Source organism: Rhinoderma darwinii, chromosome 4, assembly GCF_050947455.1.
Source record: "Rhinoderma darwinii isolate aRhiDar2 chromosome 4, aRhiDar2.hap1, whole genome shotgun sequence".
Lineage (NCBI taxonomy): Eukaryota > Metazoa > Chordata > Amphibia > Anura > Rhinodermatidae > Rhinoderma > Rhinoderma darwinii.
Genome location: NC_134690.1, coordinates 389,179,798 through 389,199,409, shown reverse-complemented (window position 1 = coordinate 389,199,409; position 19,612 = coordinate 389,179,798). Strand labels below are relative to the sequence as shown.

At 41.3% G+C, this 19,612-nt stretch overlaps 1 protein-coding gene across 6 annotated transcripts in view; it reads right to left on the bottom strand.

Annotated features, from left to right (window-relative positions):
• The window catches only part of VASH2 (vasohibin 2), a 69,493-nt gene that overhangs the window by 11,690 nt on the left and 38,191 nt on the right, over positions 1-19,612 (bottom strand). For 4 of the 6 annotated variants that reach the window (XM_075863320.1, XM_075863317.1, XM_075863316.1 and 1 more), the window contains 2 exons: positions 15,158-15,539; positions 7,749-7,861 (listed from right to left, as the gene is read on the bottom strand). In XM_075863320.1, coding sequence (XP_075719435.1) covers positions 7,749-7,861; positions 15,158-15,539 — 495 coding nt within the window. Of the gene's footprint in view, positions 1-7,744; positions 7,862-14,350; positions 14,604-15,157; positions 15,540-19,612 lie in introns of those variants that run through there. The other 2 variants (XM_075863318.1, XM_075863322.1) reach the window with 2 other exon arrangements.

Here is a 19,612-nt window from a genome sequence, read left to right as displayed (position 1 = left end):
CGTATTGTGCCTCGTTTTACGTCTGAAAATACGGCTCCAATACGTCGGCAAACATCTGCCCATTCATTTGAATGGGTTTGCCGACGTACTGTGCCGACGACCTGTCATTTACGCGTCGTCGCTTGACAGCTGTCAAACGACGACGCGTAAAATGACTGCCTCGGCAAAGAAGTGCAGGACACATATACATTATATGCGGGACACTTATATACATTATATGCGGGACACTTATATACATTATATGCGGGACACTTATATACATTATATGCCGGACACTTATATACATTATATGCCGGACACTTATATACATTATATGCCGGACACTTATATACATTATATGCCGGACACTTATATACATTATATGCCGGACACTTATATACATTATATGCCGGACACTTATATACATTATATGCCGGACACTTATATACATTATATGCCGGACACTTATATACATTATATGCCGGACACTTATATACATTATATGCCGGACACTTATATACATTATATGCCGGACACTTATATACATTATATGCCGGACACTTCTATACATTATATGCCGGACACTTCTATACATTATATGCGGGACACTTATATACATTATATGCGGGACACTTATATACATTATATGCGGGACACTTATATACATTATATGCGGGACACTTATATACATTATATGCGGGACACTTATATACATTATATGCGGGACACTTATATACATTATATGCGGGACACTTATATACATTATATGCGGGACACTTATATACATTATATGCGGGACACTTGTATACATTATATGCGGGACACTTATATACATTATACGCAGGACACTTCTATACATTATACGCGGGACACTTGTATACATTATATGCGGGGCACTTGTATACATTATATGCGGGACACTTGTATACATTATATGCGGGACACTTGTATACATTATATGCGGGGCACTTCTATACATTATGTGCGGGGCACTTCTATACATTATGTGCGGGGCACTTCTATACATTATGTGCGGGGCACTTCTATACATTATGTGCGGGGCACTTCTATACATTATGTGCGGGGCACTTCTATACATTATGTGCGGGACACTTATATACATTATGTGCGGGACACTTATATACATTATGTGCGGGACACTTATATACATTATATGCGGGACACTTATATACATTATATGCGGGACACTTATATACATTATATGCGGGACACTTATATACATTATATGCGGGACACTTATATACATTATATGCGGGACACTTATATACATTATATGCGGGACACTTATATACATTATATGCGGGACACTTATATACATTATATGCGGGACACTTATATACATTATATGCGGTACACTTCTATACATTATATGCGGGACACTTATATACATTATATGCATGACACTTATATACATTATATGCGGGGCACTTATATACATTATATGCGGGACACTTATATACATTATATGCGGGACACTTATATACATTATATGCGGGACACTTATATACATTATATGCGGGACACTTATATACATTATATGCAGGACACTTATATACATTATATGCGGGACACTTATATACATTATATGCGGGACACTTATATACATTATATGCGGGACACTTATATACATTATATGCGGAACACTTATATACATTATATGCGGGACACATATACATTATATGCGGGACACTTATATACATTATATGCAGGACACTTATATACATTATATGCGGGACACTTATATACATTATATGCGGGACACTTATATACATTATATGCGGGACACTTATATACATTATATGCATGACACTTATATACATTATATGCGGGGCACTTATATACATTATATGCGGGGCACTTATATACATTATATGCGGGACACTTATATACATTATATGCGGGACACTTATATACATTACATGCGGGACACTTATATACATTATATGCGGGACACTTATATACATTATATGCGGGACACTTCTATACATTATATGCGGGACACTTCTATACATTATATGCGGGACACTTCTATACATTATATGCGGGACACTTATATACATTATATGCGGGACACTTATATACATTATATGCGGGACACTTCTATACATTATATGCGGGACACTTCTATACATTATATACGGGACACTTCTATACATTATATGCGGGACACTTATATACATTACATGCGGGACACTTATATACATTATATGCGGGACACTTATATACATTATATGCGGGACACTTCTATACATTATATGCGGGACACTTCTATACATTATATGCGGGACACTTCTATACATTATATGCGGGACACTTATATACATTATATGCGGGACACTTATATACATTATATGCGGGACACTTATATACATTATATGAAGGACACTTCTATACATTATATGCGGGACACTTCTATACATTATATACGGGACACTTCTATACATTATATGCGGGACACTTATATACATTATATGTGGGACACTTATATACATTATATGCGGGACACTTCTATACATTATATGCGGGACACATATACATTATATGCGGGACACTTCTATACATTATATGCGGGACACTTATATACATTATATGCAGGACACTTATATACATTATATGCAGGACACTTATATACATTATATGCAGGACACTTCTTTCAGACGTAATTTGAGCCGTTCTTCATTGAAGTCAATGAAGAGCAGCTCAAGATTACGAGCGTCAAAGACGCCTCGCATAATGCGAGGAGGAGCTTTTACGTCTGAAACGAGGCAGCTGTTTTCTCCTGAAAACAGTCTGTCTTTTCAGACGTAAAAGACAGTTCTCGTGTGCACATACCCTAACACCTGTGATAACTGTACTGTAATTGTAACGAGCCGAGCATCTGTGTGTCCATCACATAATCAGGGCAGATTTTAATCCTCTGGAAGTAACCAATAAAACGTCCCATTAAATGATCTTGAAAATCATGAGGAATTGATACAGAAATTAAATTGGAATATTGTACAAACGTTCTAGTTCTTAAATTCACCGAGTGTTTGAAATTCCTAGTTTGTTTTCCCTAGTAAGGTTTTGATTTGTCACTGGTTTATGTCTTTAGGGATATATACCTAAAGACATAAACCAGTGACAAACGTTCTAGTTCTGTCTGAAATTTCAAACAGAAGGAACACCTCAACGAAGAACTATCAGAATATCAGTATCATCACTTAAAACCAAAAAACCTTAAAGGGGTATGCTACTCTTAGTCTACCCATATTACTGATGCAATCATTTGCTGATCGGTGGGAGTCTGACTGCATGGACCCGCGAGAATGAAGTTGTCAAGGCTCCCTATTTTCTCTGTTTATCGCTGCTCTCGTTCAGGTATTGTGAGGACAATTCAGAAGGAGCCACGGTGCTCCATAGCCCCATCATTATAGCAATCAGTGGTGGTTTCAACAGTCAGACCCACACCGATCCCGGTTATATGCCATCACTTAGTAAGACTAGAATACCCCTTTAAGGATTGACTGGAATACTCCTTCATGCGTCCTCTTCTCTTGGCTTTTAGAAAATCTATTCCATAGTTTCTTAGTCTGTTTGTGGGAAAGCTGGGTGACATCAGGGTGTAATCTGTAGTTTGGATTAGCTGGGTAATAATTAGCGGTCATCTAGAGATACATTTTTTGTACAAAATTTAATCAAAACAGATTTTAAGACAGAAATAATCTTTAAAGGGGAATTCCAGTTTTAACCAATATATTTGTATGCTAAAAATTTTTACAATTACCCAATATGCTTTTTAGATCAATTTCTCTTGGTTTACAAGATCTCCGCTTGCAGTCATCCAATAGGAACATTCATTGTTTACTTCTCTTGGATAAAAAAAAAAATCTATCCTGTTCACGTGATGATCACACAGGTGCATGGCTCATTACAGTACGGTGAATTAGAGCAGTGTCTTGTCCATAACCAAGACAGATGGGTAGCCACTGGAAGTAAATAATGAAGGTTCCTATTCAATGACAGCAAGCTGAGATCTTGAAAACGGTGAGTAATTGCTACAAAAAGAATGTAAAATGTTTTTACAACTTTTCATTATACAAAGAATAACAATTATTTGCCTAAATCAGAATATCCCTTTAACAACAAATTAAAAAAAAAGTTTCCAAGATGGAAATGAGGTTGCCCCCGAAATATCTTTCCTGACATCATGAGAATAATCCTGACCCCGTAGTAATGTCGGATCAATAGCGGGATGCCAGTGTCACTTCAATTCATTCAAGGGTATTCTCTCATCCTGGAATCCTGTGACGCTGCCAACAGCTGGCAGCAGAGCGACATCTTTTCCTCCTGACCCGCGTATAACAGGACGATGAGGTAGTGATTCCACACATAGACTCCGGTCTGATCACTAAATCCCACGCTCTAAATATTTCTAGGCCAGGGCTGAATGGGGGAAGACGGACGCGGTGACACAAGTGCTATTATTATAAGCGCAGCATAGTGGGGCAGCAGCGTTACACGGGCCAGGGCTGTTCATTCATGTGTAAATATAGGTGTGTTTGTAATGGCCTCCCCCAGCTGCTGCGTTACTGTAGGTTATGTTTAGCTACTTGTTGACGGTAGGTTATGTTTAGCTACTTGTTGCTTATATTTCTGTCTTTGGCTCTTGTGTAATCCCTAACAACAGTAGTATTTACAGGGAGAAAGAATTAGGCTGAGCTCAACGGAGAGGGTTGGCACGCCTTGGCGCATCACGTAGGGGGGAGTGCGGTTACATGAGGCAGCAGAATCTTTAATTATACGGTTACGTTTAACTTCACACCAGCCGCCGACGTCACTCACTCACCAGCACCTGTGTGTCACCACCAGCTACACAACACGCGGCAGACGGCTATTAACTCATTCACCGCTGAGAAAAAGGTTTAAAAATCGGGCCACATTCAATATTTTGCAGCAAATACATTTTTTATTTACATTTTCATTGTGTTGAGTAAGTCTTCATTTTGTGTTATAGGTATCCTTCATTTTTATTTAAATATAATGTACATTAAGTGAATCATTTTTTTTTTAATAAAAAAAATATAATTTAAAAGGGGTTTTCCCATAATCATTCATTATTACCTATCCACGGGACAGGTCATAAATATCTGATCGGTGGGGGTACAACCGCTGGGACACCCACCGTTCACGAGAACGAGCTTACCGTGCCGTTCCTGGGAGCCCCATAGGAATGGAGTGGTAGTGCGGATACTAGACCACCGCTCCATCCATTTCTATAGGGTTGTCGAGCGCTATTTTCAGCAGCCCCATAGAAATTAATGGGGCGGCGGCCAAAGCTGCACACTACCGCTTCATTCCTATGGGTCACCCAGGAACGGCACGGTAACCCCGTTATTGTGACTGGTGGGTGTCTTTGCGGTCAGACCCCCACCGATCAGATATTTATCACTCATTCTATGGATAGTTGATAAATATTGGATTATGGGAAAACCCCTTTAATATTACTCAAAAATAGTATTATTAGTGGTTATTATTATTATTTTTAGTGGATATTAGGGTATGTTCACACGGCCTATTTACGGACGTAATTCGGGCGTTTTTGCCCCGAATTACGTCCAAAAATAGCGCCTCAATAGCGCTGACAAACATCTGCCCATTGAAAGCAATGGGCAGACGTTTGTCTGTTCACACGAGGCGTAATTTACGCGCCGCTGTCAAATGACGGCGCATAAATAGACGCCCGCGTCAAAGAAGTGTCCTGTCACTTCTTTGGCCGTAATTGGAGCCGTTATTCATTGACTTTAATGAATAGCAGCGCCAATTACGTCAATAATTGACGCGGCGTTCAAGCGCCTGCACATGCCGTTACGGCTGAAATTACGGGGATGTTTTCAGGCGGAAACATCCCCGTAATTTCAGCCGTTACGGACGCCCTCGTGTGAACATACCCTTATTGTGATAAGTAGTGATTATTATTTTTTGTTAATATTCATATTTTTATTGTTATAACTACTAATATTACATACAATACATAAATAATACTACAAGATTTATATTATTATTAGTGGTTATAATTATTAGAGGTCCTTATTATTATTGGATAGATAGATATGAAATAGAAAGTTGAAATAGTTAGAGATACACTACCGTTCAAAAGTTTAGGGTCACTTAGAAATTTCCTTATTTTTGAAAGAAAAGCACAGTTTTTTTCAATGAGGATAACATTAAATTAATCAGAAATACACTCTATACATTGTTAAGGTGCTAAATGACTATTCTAGCTGCAAACGTCTGGTTTTTAATGCAATATCTACATAGGTGTATAGAGGCCATTTCCAGCAACCATCACTCCAGTGTTCTAATGGTACATTGTGTTTGCTAACTGTGTTAGAAGGCTAATGGATGATTAGAAAACACTTGAAAACCCTTGTGCAATTATGTTAGCACCGATGTAAACAGTTTTGCTGTTTAGAGGAGCTATAAAACTGACCTTCCTTTGAGCTAGTTGAGAATCTGGAGCATTACATTTGTGGGTTCGATTAAACTCTCAAAATGGCTAGAAAAAGAGAGCTTTCATGTGAAACTCGACAGTCTATTCCTGTTCTTAGAAATGAAAGCTATTCCATGTGAGAAATTGCCAAGAAACTGAAGATTTCCTACAACGGTGTGTACTACTCCCTTCAGAGGACAGCACAAACAGGCTCTAACCAGAGTAGAAAGAGAAGTGGGAGGCCCCGCTGCACAACTGAGCAACAAGACAAGTACATTAGAGTCTCTAGTTTGAGAAATAGACGCCTCACAGGTCCTCAACTGGCAGCTTCATTAAATAGTACCCGCAAAACGCCAGTGTCAACATCTACAGTGAAGAGGCGACTCCGGGATGCTGGCCGTCAGGGCAGAGTGGCAAAGAAAAAGCCATATCTGAGACTGGCTAATAAAAGGAAAAGATTAATATTGGCAAAAGCACACAGACATTGGACAGAGGAAGATTGGAAAAAAGTGTTATGGACAGACGAATCGAAGTTTGAGGTGTTTGGATCACACAGAAGAACATTTGTGAGACGCAGAACAACTGAAAAGATGCTGGAAGAGTGCCTGACGCCATCTGTCAAGCATGGTGGAGGTAATGTGATGGTCTGGGGTTGCTTTGGTGCTGGTCAAGTGGGAGATTTGTACAAGGTAAATAAGGAAAGCTATCACTCCATTTTGCAACGCCGTGCCATACCCTGTGGACAGCGCTTGATTGGAGCCAATTTCATCCTACAACAGGACAATGACCCAAAGCACACCTCCAAATGATGCAAGAACTATTTAGGGAAGAAGCAGGCAGCTGGTATTCTATCTGTAATGGAGTGGCCAGCGCAGTCACCAGATCTCAACCCCATAGAGCTGTTGGAGCAGCTTGACCGTATGGTACGCAAGAAGTGCCCATCAAGCCAATCCAACTTGTGGGAGGGGCTTCTGGAATCATGGGGTGAAATTTCTCCCGATTACCTCAGCAAATTAACAGCTAGAATGCCAAAGGTCTGCAATGCTGTAATTGCTGCAAATGGAGCATTCCAAGACCAAAGCAAAGTTTGAAGGAGAAAATTATTATTTCAAATAAAAATCATTATTTCTAACCTTGTCAATGTCTTGACTATATTTTCTAGTCATTTTGCAACTCATTTGATAAATATAAGTGTGAGTTTTCATGGAAAACACAAAATTGTCTGGGTGACCCCCAACTTTTGAACGGTAGTGTATATCTATAATATTATACTCACGATTTATCTCTCCGGCACACACGTCTCTGGGGGCTGATACGGACTCTTGGTGGAGAAACAGATTTCCCTCTTCTTTCTTTCACGGGAGATTGAACACATGAAGACTTCAGGATCTACAAGAATAAAAAAAAGATGGAGATCAGATTCTCATCCAAACAAGATGGAATTCCTTAGAATAACTTGTATCTTCTAATATTTACATCATCTTGTAAACAACGTTACATTGTTACAATGGCGTCTGACAAGGGGGGGGGGGATATATTAGGCAGCAAGTGAACCGTCAGTTCTTGAAGTTGATATGTTGGAAGCAGGAGAATGGGCCAGTGTAAGGATCTGAGCGACTTTGACAAAGTCCAAATTGTGATGGGGCTGCATAGTGTGCCCATGCTGACCTCTGTCCACCGCCGAAAGCACCTACAATGGGCAGGTGAGCAACAGAATTGGACCATGAAGAAATGGAAGAAGTTTATTTTACAACATTTGGACGGCTGGATGCGTGTGCGTCACTTACCTGGGGAAGAGATGGCACCAGGATGCACTATGGGAAGAAAACAAACTGGCGGAGGCGGTGTGATGCTCTGGGCAATATTCGGTTGTGACATCTTGGGTCCTGCCATTCATGTGGATTTTACTTTGACACGTTACTTTGACACAGACCAAGTACACCCCTTCATGGTAATGGTATTCCCTAATGGCAGTGCCCTCTTTCAGTAGAATAATGCACCCCACCACACTGCAAAAATTGGTCAGGAATAGTTTGAGGAACATGACAGAGTTCAAGGTATTGACTGGTCTCCAAATTCCCCAGATCTCAATCCGATCCCTGAAAGCCGCTCCTTGCAACTTACAAGGCTTAATAGATCTGCTGCCAACGTCTTGGTGCCAGATACCACAGGAACCTTCAGAGATCTTGGGCCTAGTTCACACAAAGTTTTTTGCAGGCAGAAAATTCTGACTGGAAAAATCAGCTGGTTTTTTTTAAGTGGTTTTGCACCACACGCGTTTTTTTGGGGCTTTTCTTTACCAATTTCAACAGGCAAAGGAAAAAAACGCGTCAAAAACTTCTCAAGATGGGTCATGTCACTTTTTTTTACCCCGAGTGTTTTTCTCCGCTCGCGGAATGGGGGCTGTTTTCGGCTTTTTTTTGGCACGTTTTCTGCGTCTAAAAACTCTGTCTGTACAGGCCTTACAGTGTATATATGTATATTCTAATGGCCTCCAACCTGTGGCTCTACAGCGATTGTACAACTATAACTCCCAGCATGCCCTCAGGGTATACAGGGAGTAGTAGTTCTACTACAGCTGGAGAGCCACAGGTTGCCAACCACTGCGGTATAATATTCCCTTTGCTGGGTATGAAATATTTTAAGTTACTGATAGAATAATGTGGTAATTTGGCAGATTTCCCAGCCTGTGACCTAATAATTTAAACATTTTGGCCTGTTTATAGATTCACATAAAATGAAAAAAACATATTATACAAATCTTATTATGTAACAGTATTAGGGTATGTGCGCACGATAACGACCATTACGTCTGAAATTACGGAGCTGTTTTCAGGAGAAAACAGCTCCTGCATTTCAGACGTAATTGCTCGTACTCGCGTTTTGCGAGGCGTCAATTACGGGCGTTATTTGGAGCTGTTCTCCATTGGATTCAATGAAAAACGGCTCAAATTACGCCCCAAGAAGTTTCCTGCACTTCTTTGCCATGGCAGTCATTTTACGCGTCGTCTTTTGACAGCGACGCGTAAAATTAAAGGTCGTCGGCACAGTACATCGGCAAACCCATTGAAAGCATTGGGCAGATGTTTGCTGACGTATTGAAGCCGTCTTTTCAGGCGTAAATGGAGGCGTAAAACGCCTCGTTTACACCTGAAAATAGGTCGTGTGAACCCAGCCTTAATGTTGTAAAATAAATAAATATATATATATATATATATATATACATATATACACACATACATACATACATACATACATACATACATATATACACACACACACACACACACTGTTTTGGCATTTTAGCGGTTTACCAAAACATATTGAATATACAGTTATATAATCAGTATGGGCATAAAGTGCAAACTCTCAGCTTTAGGGCTTATTCAGACAAACGGGATATACGTCCGTGCAACGCGCGTGATTTTCACGCGCGTCGCACGGACCTATATTAGTCTATGTGGCCGTGCAGACATGTGCGTGATTTTTACGCAGCGTTGGTCTGCTGTGTAAAAGTCACGACATGTCCGTTCTTTGAGTGTTTTTCGCACATCACACAGCCATTGAAGTCATTTCCGTGCGACCAGCGTGATTCGCGCAACAGCTGTGAGAAGGATGAATGAATACAGAAAAGCACCACGTGCTATTCTGTTTACAAACATCCAAACGGAGTGTCATAATGATGGCGGCTGCGCGAAAATCACACAGCCACGCATATGCTGATATTACACGGAGTAGTTAAGTGCCTTTTGCGCAGGCGAAACACCGAGTTTTTTTGCGCGCGCAAAAAGCACACGCTCGTGTGAATCCAGCCTTAATTTGAGGGTATTCACATCCTAATTTGAGGAAGGGTTTAGGAATTACGGCTCTTTAATATGTAGCTGCCTCTTTTTCAAGGGACAAAAGGTAATTGAAGAATTATCTCAAAAGCTATTTAATGGGCTGCATGGGCTATGCCCTCGTTAATCCATCATCAATTAAGCAGGTAAAAGGTCTGGAGTGGATTCCAGATGTGGCATTTGCATTTGGAAGTTGTTGCTGTGAACCCACAACATGAGGTCAAAGGAGCTCTCAATGCAAGTGAAACAGACCATCGTTAGGCTGAAAAAAATGAAGAAATCCAGAGCACAATTGTTAGGAGTGGCCAAATGAGCAGTTTGGTACATTCTTGAAAAATAAAATAAAAAAGAAGAGCACACTGGTGATCTCGTGAACTTCAAAAGGCCTGGACGTCCACGGAAGACAACAGTGGTTTATGATCGCAGAATCCTTTCCATGGTGAAGAAAAACCCCTTCACAACATCTACCCAAGTGAAGAACACTCTCCTGGAAGTAGGTGGATCAGTATCTAAGTCTACCATAAAGAGAAGACTTCATGAGAACAAATACAGAGGGTTCACCACAAGGTGCAAACCATTAATCAGCCTTAAAAATAGAAAGGCCAGATTAGAATTTGCCAAACAACATGTAAAGAAGCCGCCCAGTTCTGGAACAGCATGAAACTAAGATCAACTTGCACCAGAATGATGGGAGGAAGAAAGTATGGAGAAGGCATGGAACGGCTCATGATCCAAAGCACACCACATCCTCTGTAAAACATGGTGGAGGCAGTGTGATGGCATGGTGGGGGCAGTGTGATGGCATGGTGGAGGCGGTGTGATGGCATGGTGGAGGCGGTGTGATGACATGGTGGGGGCGGTGTGATGACATGGTGGAGGCGGTGTGATGGCATGGTGGGGGCGGTGTGATGGCATGGTGGAGGCGGTGTGATGGCATGGTGGGGGCGGTGTGATGGCATGGTGGGGGCAGTGTGATGGCATGGTGGGGGCAGTGTGATGGCATGGTGGGGGCAGTGTGATGGCATGGTGGGGGCAGTGTGATGGCATGGTGGGGGCAGTGTGATGGCATGGTGGGGGCAGTGTGATGGCATGGTGGGGCAGTGTGATGGCATGGTGAAGGCAGTGTGAGGACATGGTGGGGGCAGTGTGAGGGCAGTGTGATGGCATGGTGGGGGCAGTGTGATGGCATGGTGGAGGCAGTGGGATGGCATGGTGGGGGCAGTGGGATGGCATGGTGGGGGCAGTGTGATGGAATGGGCATGCATGGCTGCCATAGGCACTGGGTCACTAGTGATTATTGATGATGTGACTGGAGACAGAAGCAGCCGGGCAAATTCTGAAGTGTTCAGGGATTTACTTTCTGCTCAGATTCAACCAAATGCAGCAGTTTGATTGGACGTCGCTTCACAGGACAGGTGGACAATGACCCAAAACATACTGCGAAAGCAATCCAGGAGTTTATAAGGCAAAGAAGTGGAATATTCTGCAATGGCCGAGTCACCAGATCTTAACCCGATCGAGTTGCATTTCACTTGTTTAACACAAAACTTAAAGAGGCTCTGTCACCAGATTTTGCAACCCCTATCTGCTATTGCATGTGATAGGCGCTGCAATGTAGATAACAGTAACGTTTTTATTTTTAAAAAACGAGCATTTTTGGCCAAGTTATAACCATTTTCATATTTATGCAAATGAGGCTTGCAAAAGTACAACTGGGCATGTTGAAAAGTAAAAGTACAACTAAGCGTGTATTATGTGCGTACATCGGGGCGTGTTTACTACTTTTACTAGCTGGGCGTTGTGTATAGAAGTGTCATCCACTTCTCTTCACAACGCCCAGCTTCTGGCAGTGCAGACACAGCCGTGTTCTCCAGAGATCACGCTGTGACGTCACTCACAGGTCCTGCATCATGTCGGACGAGCGAGGACACCGGCACCAGAGGCTACAGATGATTCTGCAGCAGCATCGGCGTTTGCAGGTAAGTAGTTACATCGACTTACCTGCAAATGCTGATGCTGCAGAATCAACTGTAGCCTCTGGTGCCGACACGATGCAGGACCTGTGAGTGACGTCACAGATCTGCACTGCCAGAAGCTGGGCGTTCTGAAGAGAAGTGGATGATACTTCTCATCAGAACGCCCAGCTAGTAAAAGTAGTAAACACGCCCCGATGTACGCACATAATACACGCCCAGTTGTACTTTTACTTTTCAACACGCCCAGTTGTACTTTTGCAAGCCTCATTTGCATAAATACGAAAATGGTCATAACTTGGCCAAAAATGCTCGTTTTTTAAAAATAAAAACGTTACTGTAATCTACATTGCAGCGCCGATCTACTGCAATAGGAGATAGGGGTTGCAAAATCTGGTGACAGAGCCTCTTTAAGGCAGAAAGACCCACAAACAAGCAACAACTGAAGACGCTGCAGTAAAGGCCGGGCAAAGCATCACAAAGGAGGAAACCCAGCGTTTGGTGATGTCCATGGGTTCCAGACTTCAGGCCGTCATTGCCTGCAAAGGATTCTCTACAAAGTATTAAAAAAATAACATTTTATTTCTGGTAATGTTAATTTGTCCAATTACTTTTGAGCCCCTGAAATGAGGACGTTGTGTAGAAAAATGGCTGCAATTCCTAAACGTTTCACAGGATATTTTTGTTCAACCCCTTGAATTAACCCTGAAAGTCTAAACTTCAATTGTATCTCAGTTGTTTAATATCAAATCCAATGTGGTGGCAGCGGAGCCCAAATCATGAAGATTGTGTCACTATCCAAATAATTCTGGACCTAACCGTACGTTATATATATATATCTTCCTTATTATTTAGGTTATTTTCATACATACAAATCAATTGAAGCGCCCTAAAAATTATTTTTACCATTTATAATAATATGGCCGAAGTCTTCCAAGCCCATATCTAATGGCCTGTAATTCTAGCTGGTATGCAAATAAACTTTAAAAAAAGTAGCCCTAATACCGGATTATGGGTTTATACAATTTGATCAAAATGTTTACTACAAAACTCATGTTCATATTTAAAAAAATATTCTAAGCCGCAATAGATCGATGTATAACAAGTGGATATGCAGTCCAGGGTTTTTCTCCCTCCCTTGCCGAAAACCGGATTAGTAGGAAATCGCCTGATAATCCGGCACTGGAGAATATAGTTTCATTTATCGCCTCCCATATTGTCACCATGGCTTTGGCCTAGGGGGCGTTAAAGATGGACGCAGGAGACACCATGGGCTAGTACATCTAACCCTCTGGTGGTTTGGAAAGCAGACCTTCCAAACATTCCCAACAGGGACAGGGGGCACTTCTGTGGGGGGTTTTGTGGGTGTTCCCGGGTGTGGATGAGGATAGGGCTTAAAAATGTCCCACTAATGGTTCTTCAAATGTTGTCAGGTATGGGAATTACTGATAATCCAGCGCCGTGGCAGTTCCGAACATGCCAGATTACTGTAAATTTACTTTTAATATTTTGGGAAGTAGGATTTCGAATGCAAAAAAAAAGAATTTGTAATTCCATAACGATTTTAATCTATGGATTGCCGTCCCGCAACCTGGTCAGTATCATACAATATCGACTTAGATACAGATGTTGGCAACCTAGAAATTATATTTATACACTTTAGAAGTCTGAAATTATTATAATGGAGTTAAAGCACACAATGTTCTTGACTCTAGGAAGCCATAAGAAGAAAAAAAATATCTGTTTCCATGGCAACGGATAAGAAGTGTTCTGATCTGAACGGAATTAAATAAAGGGAGACTCCGCACAAAGCGGCTGCCTCCCACCGAGCTTAAAGAAAGCAGAACATAGTCACGAAACTGCCTGTAGGTAAAGTGTTCCCTGTCAGAGCCAAATCATTTTATTCCATTATATATATATATATATATATATATACACACACACACACACGACATTGCAAACTTATCCAGAAACTTGACTAACTGTCCAATATTACTGAACATAATAATTCTCTAATTAGCATAATTAGCAGTATTGTTTAATTTTTTATTTGATTTTTTTGTTAGAAAAAATGGTACACAGGAAAGTTATGGGACAGGTTCGCATTACAGGCGTTCTTCCAGTATCTGTCAGCTACGAGTAGACCACAGTGATGTTTCGTCCATGGCGGCATTGGGTCACATGACCAATTTATCCACGGACTCCAGGCCACAGTGACGATTTGTCCATATTAAAGTAGTGGCCTGCCAGGGCCAATGGGGCAGCATGGTAACATGACATTAATGGTGACTTTTAATCATAACGACAGACTGACGCATTCTGGTTGCGGGGGATAAAGGAAGAATTCAGAGAGTAAGTATCTTAGAAAGTTTTTCGTTTTTTCTATTTTGGACAGGTTCCAGTTGGTATTAAAAAAAAAAAAAACACACCCGTAATCCCAGAAGATCCCTTTTAAAAGGGAAATGAAAGATCCCCAAAACAGTGTCCTAAAATGATGTTTTACAGGCAATTGGCACGAGGTGAACCTAATATTTTTGTATATTTTTCTTATATTAAATGGGCTATTCCAACCATGATCATTCATGGCGTATCTGTAGGATATGTCACAACTGTCTGACATGGGTTGGGATCCCACCGGTTGAACATCTGGACACTTTGTATGACCGAATGAGGTTGAATGGACCTCCGTTCTCCTGATAGGTGGGGGTACATACAATCCTGTCACATTCTATTGATACACCATAAATGGTGATGGTCTGAATAGACATCTACTACGTTCAGGTCAGGGATGGACAAATTACTGTGGCCTATAGAGACCAACAGAAAACAACTCCGGTTACATATAGGATTTGAGGTGACCGCTCTTCACCTACCTTCATCCTCATGTCTCTGGCCTGTTTCTCCAGTTCCTTCTTGATGTCGGCTCGCACCATCTTCCCCATGTTGATGACTAGATACCTCCACTCTATAGGCTGGAACGTGTGAGGATCGTGAGGGACATATAAACCAATTTTGACTTTCTTCACTGTGTGAGAATATTTTTTGTATGAGTCTTCAAAGTCAAAGATGAGCTCGCTTAGAGTCTTAAAGGTCATAGGTTTATCCATAAGATCTGATCGTCTGCTCATGCCCAGTGTGCCGTAGCGTCCATTATGGTGGATCCCCAGAACAACGTGGTGGAAGAAGTTCCCTGAGAACTGGGTTTTAAAGCTAATGGGGAACCGCTCCACGCTGGTCTGACCGTTTGTTAGATATCTTTAGCGGTACGTTAAGGAAGTCCATACCATTAGGAGACATACTATGGTATCAAGAATGGCTAAAAAGCACACAAATACCAATAATATATCATTTTATTGTACTACACTCAGGGCATATCAGTGGGTCGGGATATTGCTGTACTAACACCACCTCAGAATCCGTTCAACTCACAACAAAAGGCATTATCATCAATTCACCAACTCCGAACATAAGGAACATCTTAGAAGGGCACTGCATGCCCGCAGGCTGGATGTAACATTTCAGGAGAGCTCAGATGCCACTTTCGGTTTTATCCCAGGTGACCTTAACCTTTTATTATCCAATCCAGTTATTAGAACGCGGCACGGCAAGGCTCAAATTCAAGAAGAAAACTACAGCGCCAGGAGCTGAAAACTACGGTCTAAAATATAAAATTTACAAAACTTAATGTGGGTACCAAAAGTTTATTAAAATATACAATATGCTGATTATTCAAATGTTAGTCTCTGCTGTCTGGGAGATGTTTTATCGATGCCATGATAGTAAGGAAGAAGCAGTCATTTTACGCAGGCTTTGCCGCTGCTGCCTGCCATAGATGAGGCCTGAAAATCGGTTCTTTTCATCTGAATGTGGTTGTATGGATTTCTGTAAGCCCCATTTAGATGATGAATGGGACCGATTTTTAGTTGCAGAAATTTCTGCAACAAATCTGCTGCATGTGAACTTACCCTTATACCGATCAAATCGAAGTTTAAATGTCAAACAGAAAACACATACATTTTAATAGAAAAAAAAAAAAAAAAGTACGCTACAAGTTTGCATAGCTGCAATATTTGATTCTACAACTAGGGGGCAGTAAAGCATAAGAATAATTTAATCAATGTTCCTTAAAGGGAAAGTGACTTTTGTCTTCTTCTTTTGATAGATAAGATAAACGACTCTTTTCAAGCGGGAAAAAAAAAAAAAAAGTGTTTCAAACAACCCCTTCTCATAATGACGCATCCTATAGGCTTCATTCACATCTGCGTCAGGGTCCCGTTCTGACGTTCCGAGTCTTAATTAGGAATTTCTTACCAGTTTGGGTACACAGTTCCTATGCAGACCTATGTGTCCATGGTTACAGACTACAAACAAACCCTGTGTGTAGTCTGATCTTGCAGTCATAATCCCTTCCACCTACCCCCTCTTCTATTGACAGGTTACTGCAACCGTTATGCAAGCCTATTGTTTCCCTATGACGGAAAATGTCACAAGATAAATCGCAAGAATTCCATGGTCTAAATATTTGCAATTGTCATAACTTGCCCTCGACTTTTTCCCCATACACGGATACTGCGTGGCGACCGTAGTAACCATCACAGCGGAGCCCTAGTCTAATAGAAAACTACATTGAAAATGTGTGCCATGATAAGGACAGTTAGAGGACAATTCTGGTACCCGTAACAATCGCTGTAACATCCCTCCCCCATTTCGGAGGTGTATGAAGCCGCGGCTAAACATATCCTGTGCAAAAGTAATAAAATGTCTAAGGAAGGCTGGAGAATCAGAAGAAGCAATATTTCAATTAATGATTTTAGTCACTTTCTCCTCCCCTGGACAACATATTGGGAGAAGAATTGGTTAAAAAAAAACCTATAAGCTCTACTTTAGTGAAGATGTTTATTAGATGAACTGAAATACTAGCAAATATGTGGCAAAAAAAATTGCTAAAAAAAAATCACCAAATGGGAAATTCTTACCCTTTGCGAGACAAGTCCTGCAGGCAATTGGAGTCTGCAGTGCAAACAGCGACACCCTTTATTTGACAGAGGCACCCAACCATGATAAGGACGGCTTGTCTGCCATCATTGTCCCTCCGCGCTGACTCGTAGCAGCTTTCTACATGACACTAATACAATAAGGATACAGGATGTCTACCCTGTCAATGGAAACGTACGCTGAATGGTGATACCAGCAACTAAACTTCATTCACACCTAGATTAGAAAAAGCGTGAATAAGGATTTTCTACAAGTAGACTTGTCACCCACACATCAAGGAGGGAGCTGTATATACTGTAGGAAATCTACATCACAACCGTATATTCGCTGGGTCTGACACAGAAAAAATACGGCTGCCCCTATCGGGCATAGCTGCCCTTTAGATCATACCAATGTGGTTTACTCCTAGTGATCACCAGGACTACATGTCCAAAAAAACGGATCTAACATAAAAATAGCAAACCGCCTCGGGTAGTCAAGAAGTAGGTTAAGAAGATCCTGTTCCTACGAAATCTTTCAAGCATGAATTTAACTGAATGTATGAAAAAAAAATTCTAGCGCTGCAGGCGGAGAAGAACTTTCCGTAAATACTTACTTCCAGAGTCCTGCTGGTTGTCCTATCTGTCTGTTACTCCTCACCTGCATATTTTTGTCATGCCATTATCCTTGTCACAATCACATAAGTGAACTGGTCACTGCCTCCCACAACATCAACACAATCCTCTCCTGCTGCGGTCATTATTCTCAAGACCTGATTGTCTATAGGATGTTCTATTCCCGACACTGCCCACGTTACATGTAGCCCAGCCTATCGAACATGATCATCACACAAGAAAACACACCACTGCACCCCACAACATCAACACACTCCTCTTCTGAAATACTCTGTACTGCTAATATATCCTGCTTCTTAAAATAATATCTCACACTCAATGGGACTCCCACGTTTTCCCATTATCCTTCTTAAATCATGACAGTGCCCCTGTCCCATCCAACTTTGTCCTCATCAATAACATGAGTCAAGACAATACTGCCTGACACAAAATCAGCACACTCCTCTCCTGCTGTTCTTATTCTAATAATGATCTGATTGGCTACATGTCACTGCCCCCTGTCACTCATATAATCACTTAAGTAGTCAGGTCACTGCCTCCCACAAGATCAACACACTCCTCTTCTTTTGCGGTCAACGTTCCTATGATGTGATCAGCTACAGAGTATTCTACATGAGATGAAGATAAACTAAAACATCATACAAATAACCCTACGAGTCTATGGCCATTTGTAACCCTTGTCTATTAGCCCGAGCCGGAGCGAGCCAGTCCATCTATTACATGTTCGGTCATTCATGTAAATTGCCGGCATGTAATACTACATGTCCACTACAGTGGCCGCTGCAGGACAAATGTATGGCCAGTCCCAGCTTCCCCGGCTAATGACCAAACCCCTTTAATTAATAGATTGGTCCGCAGATTTTGTTTTTGCAGAATGCATTTTGAACGCACAAAATAGACACTGTGAATAAAATTTCACAAAAAAAATAATTTTAAGGGCATGTTCACACGGCTTATGTGTGACGCAGAAAAATGCGTGTCTTTGAAAACCAGACGGTTTTTTTAAGCAGATTTGCCAAGCATTTTATAAGTGTTTTTGGCATTGTCCATTGAAGATTTAAAAAAAATAAAAATAAAAAAATCGGATTCAAAACTGCCAGAAGAAGTGACATGGCGTATATTTAAGCGGCTTCTTTCTTAAACAGTGGTGTAAACTTACGTGCCTTGTATAACCATCCAGCTTCTTACTATTGAAATCAACGGGAAGCCGTATATGCAGCAGTTTGAGATGTAATCCGGAAGGCAATACGATCATTTGACTCTCCTAAATATGCCAGAAAATAAGCTGTGTGAACATGACCCAACAATCAGAACACGAATGGCTTATACCGGGCCTCTGAGGATGGTTAAGAGGTGACACCGGATCAATAGAAGAACCCTATGACATATGTAATACCCGCAAAAGAAGAGTTAATCATACATGTTGAAGACCCCTGGCTGAGCATTAGGGGTTATGTCTGGGCTGTGGAGGGTTTACACAATACGCCTGTTCTCGGCAATACCATATCATTTTCACTCCAGCTGAATCCCCATCTGTTAGTCGACACAAAGACTTCAGTCACCTCCTCCCACGTCTTCACAACCAACTCTAGCACCCAAGTCATATTAAGGGAATCTCAAGCAGTGAAGCAGATGGTTAAAGCCATAAGTCTTCAGTAAAAAACACCCCAACATTGCGTAGGACAGCGTATTTGCAGGAGGCTTATACTCGATACAACG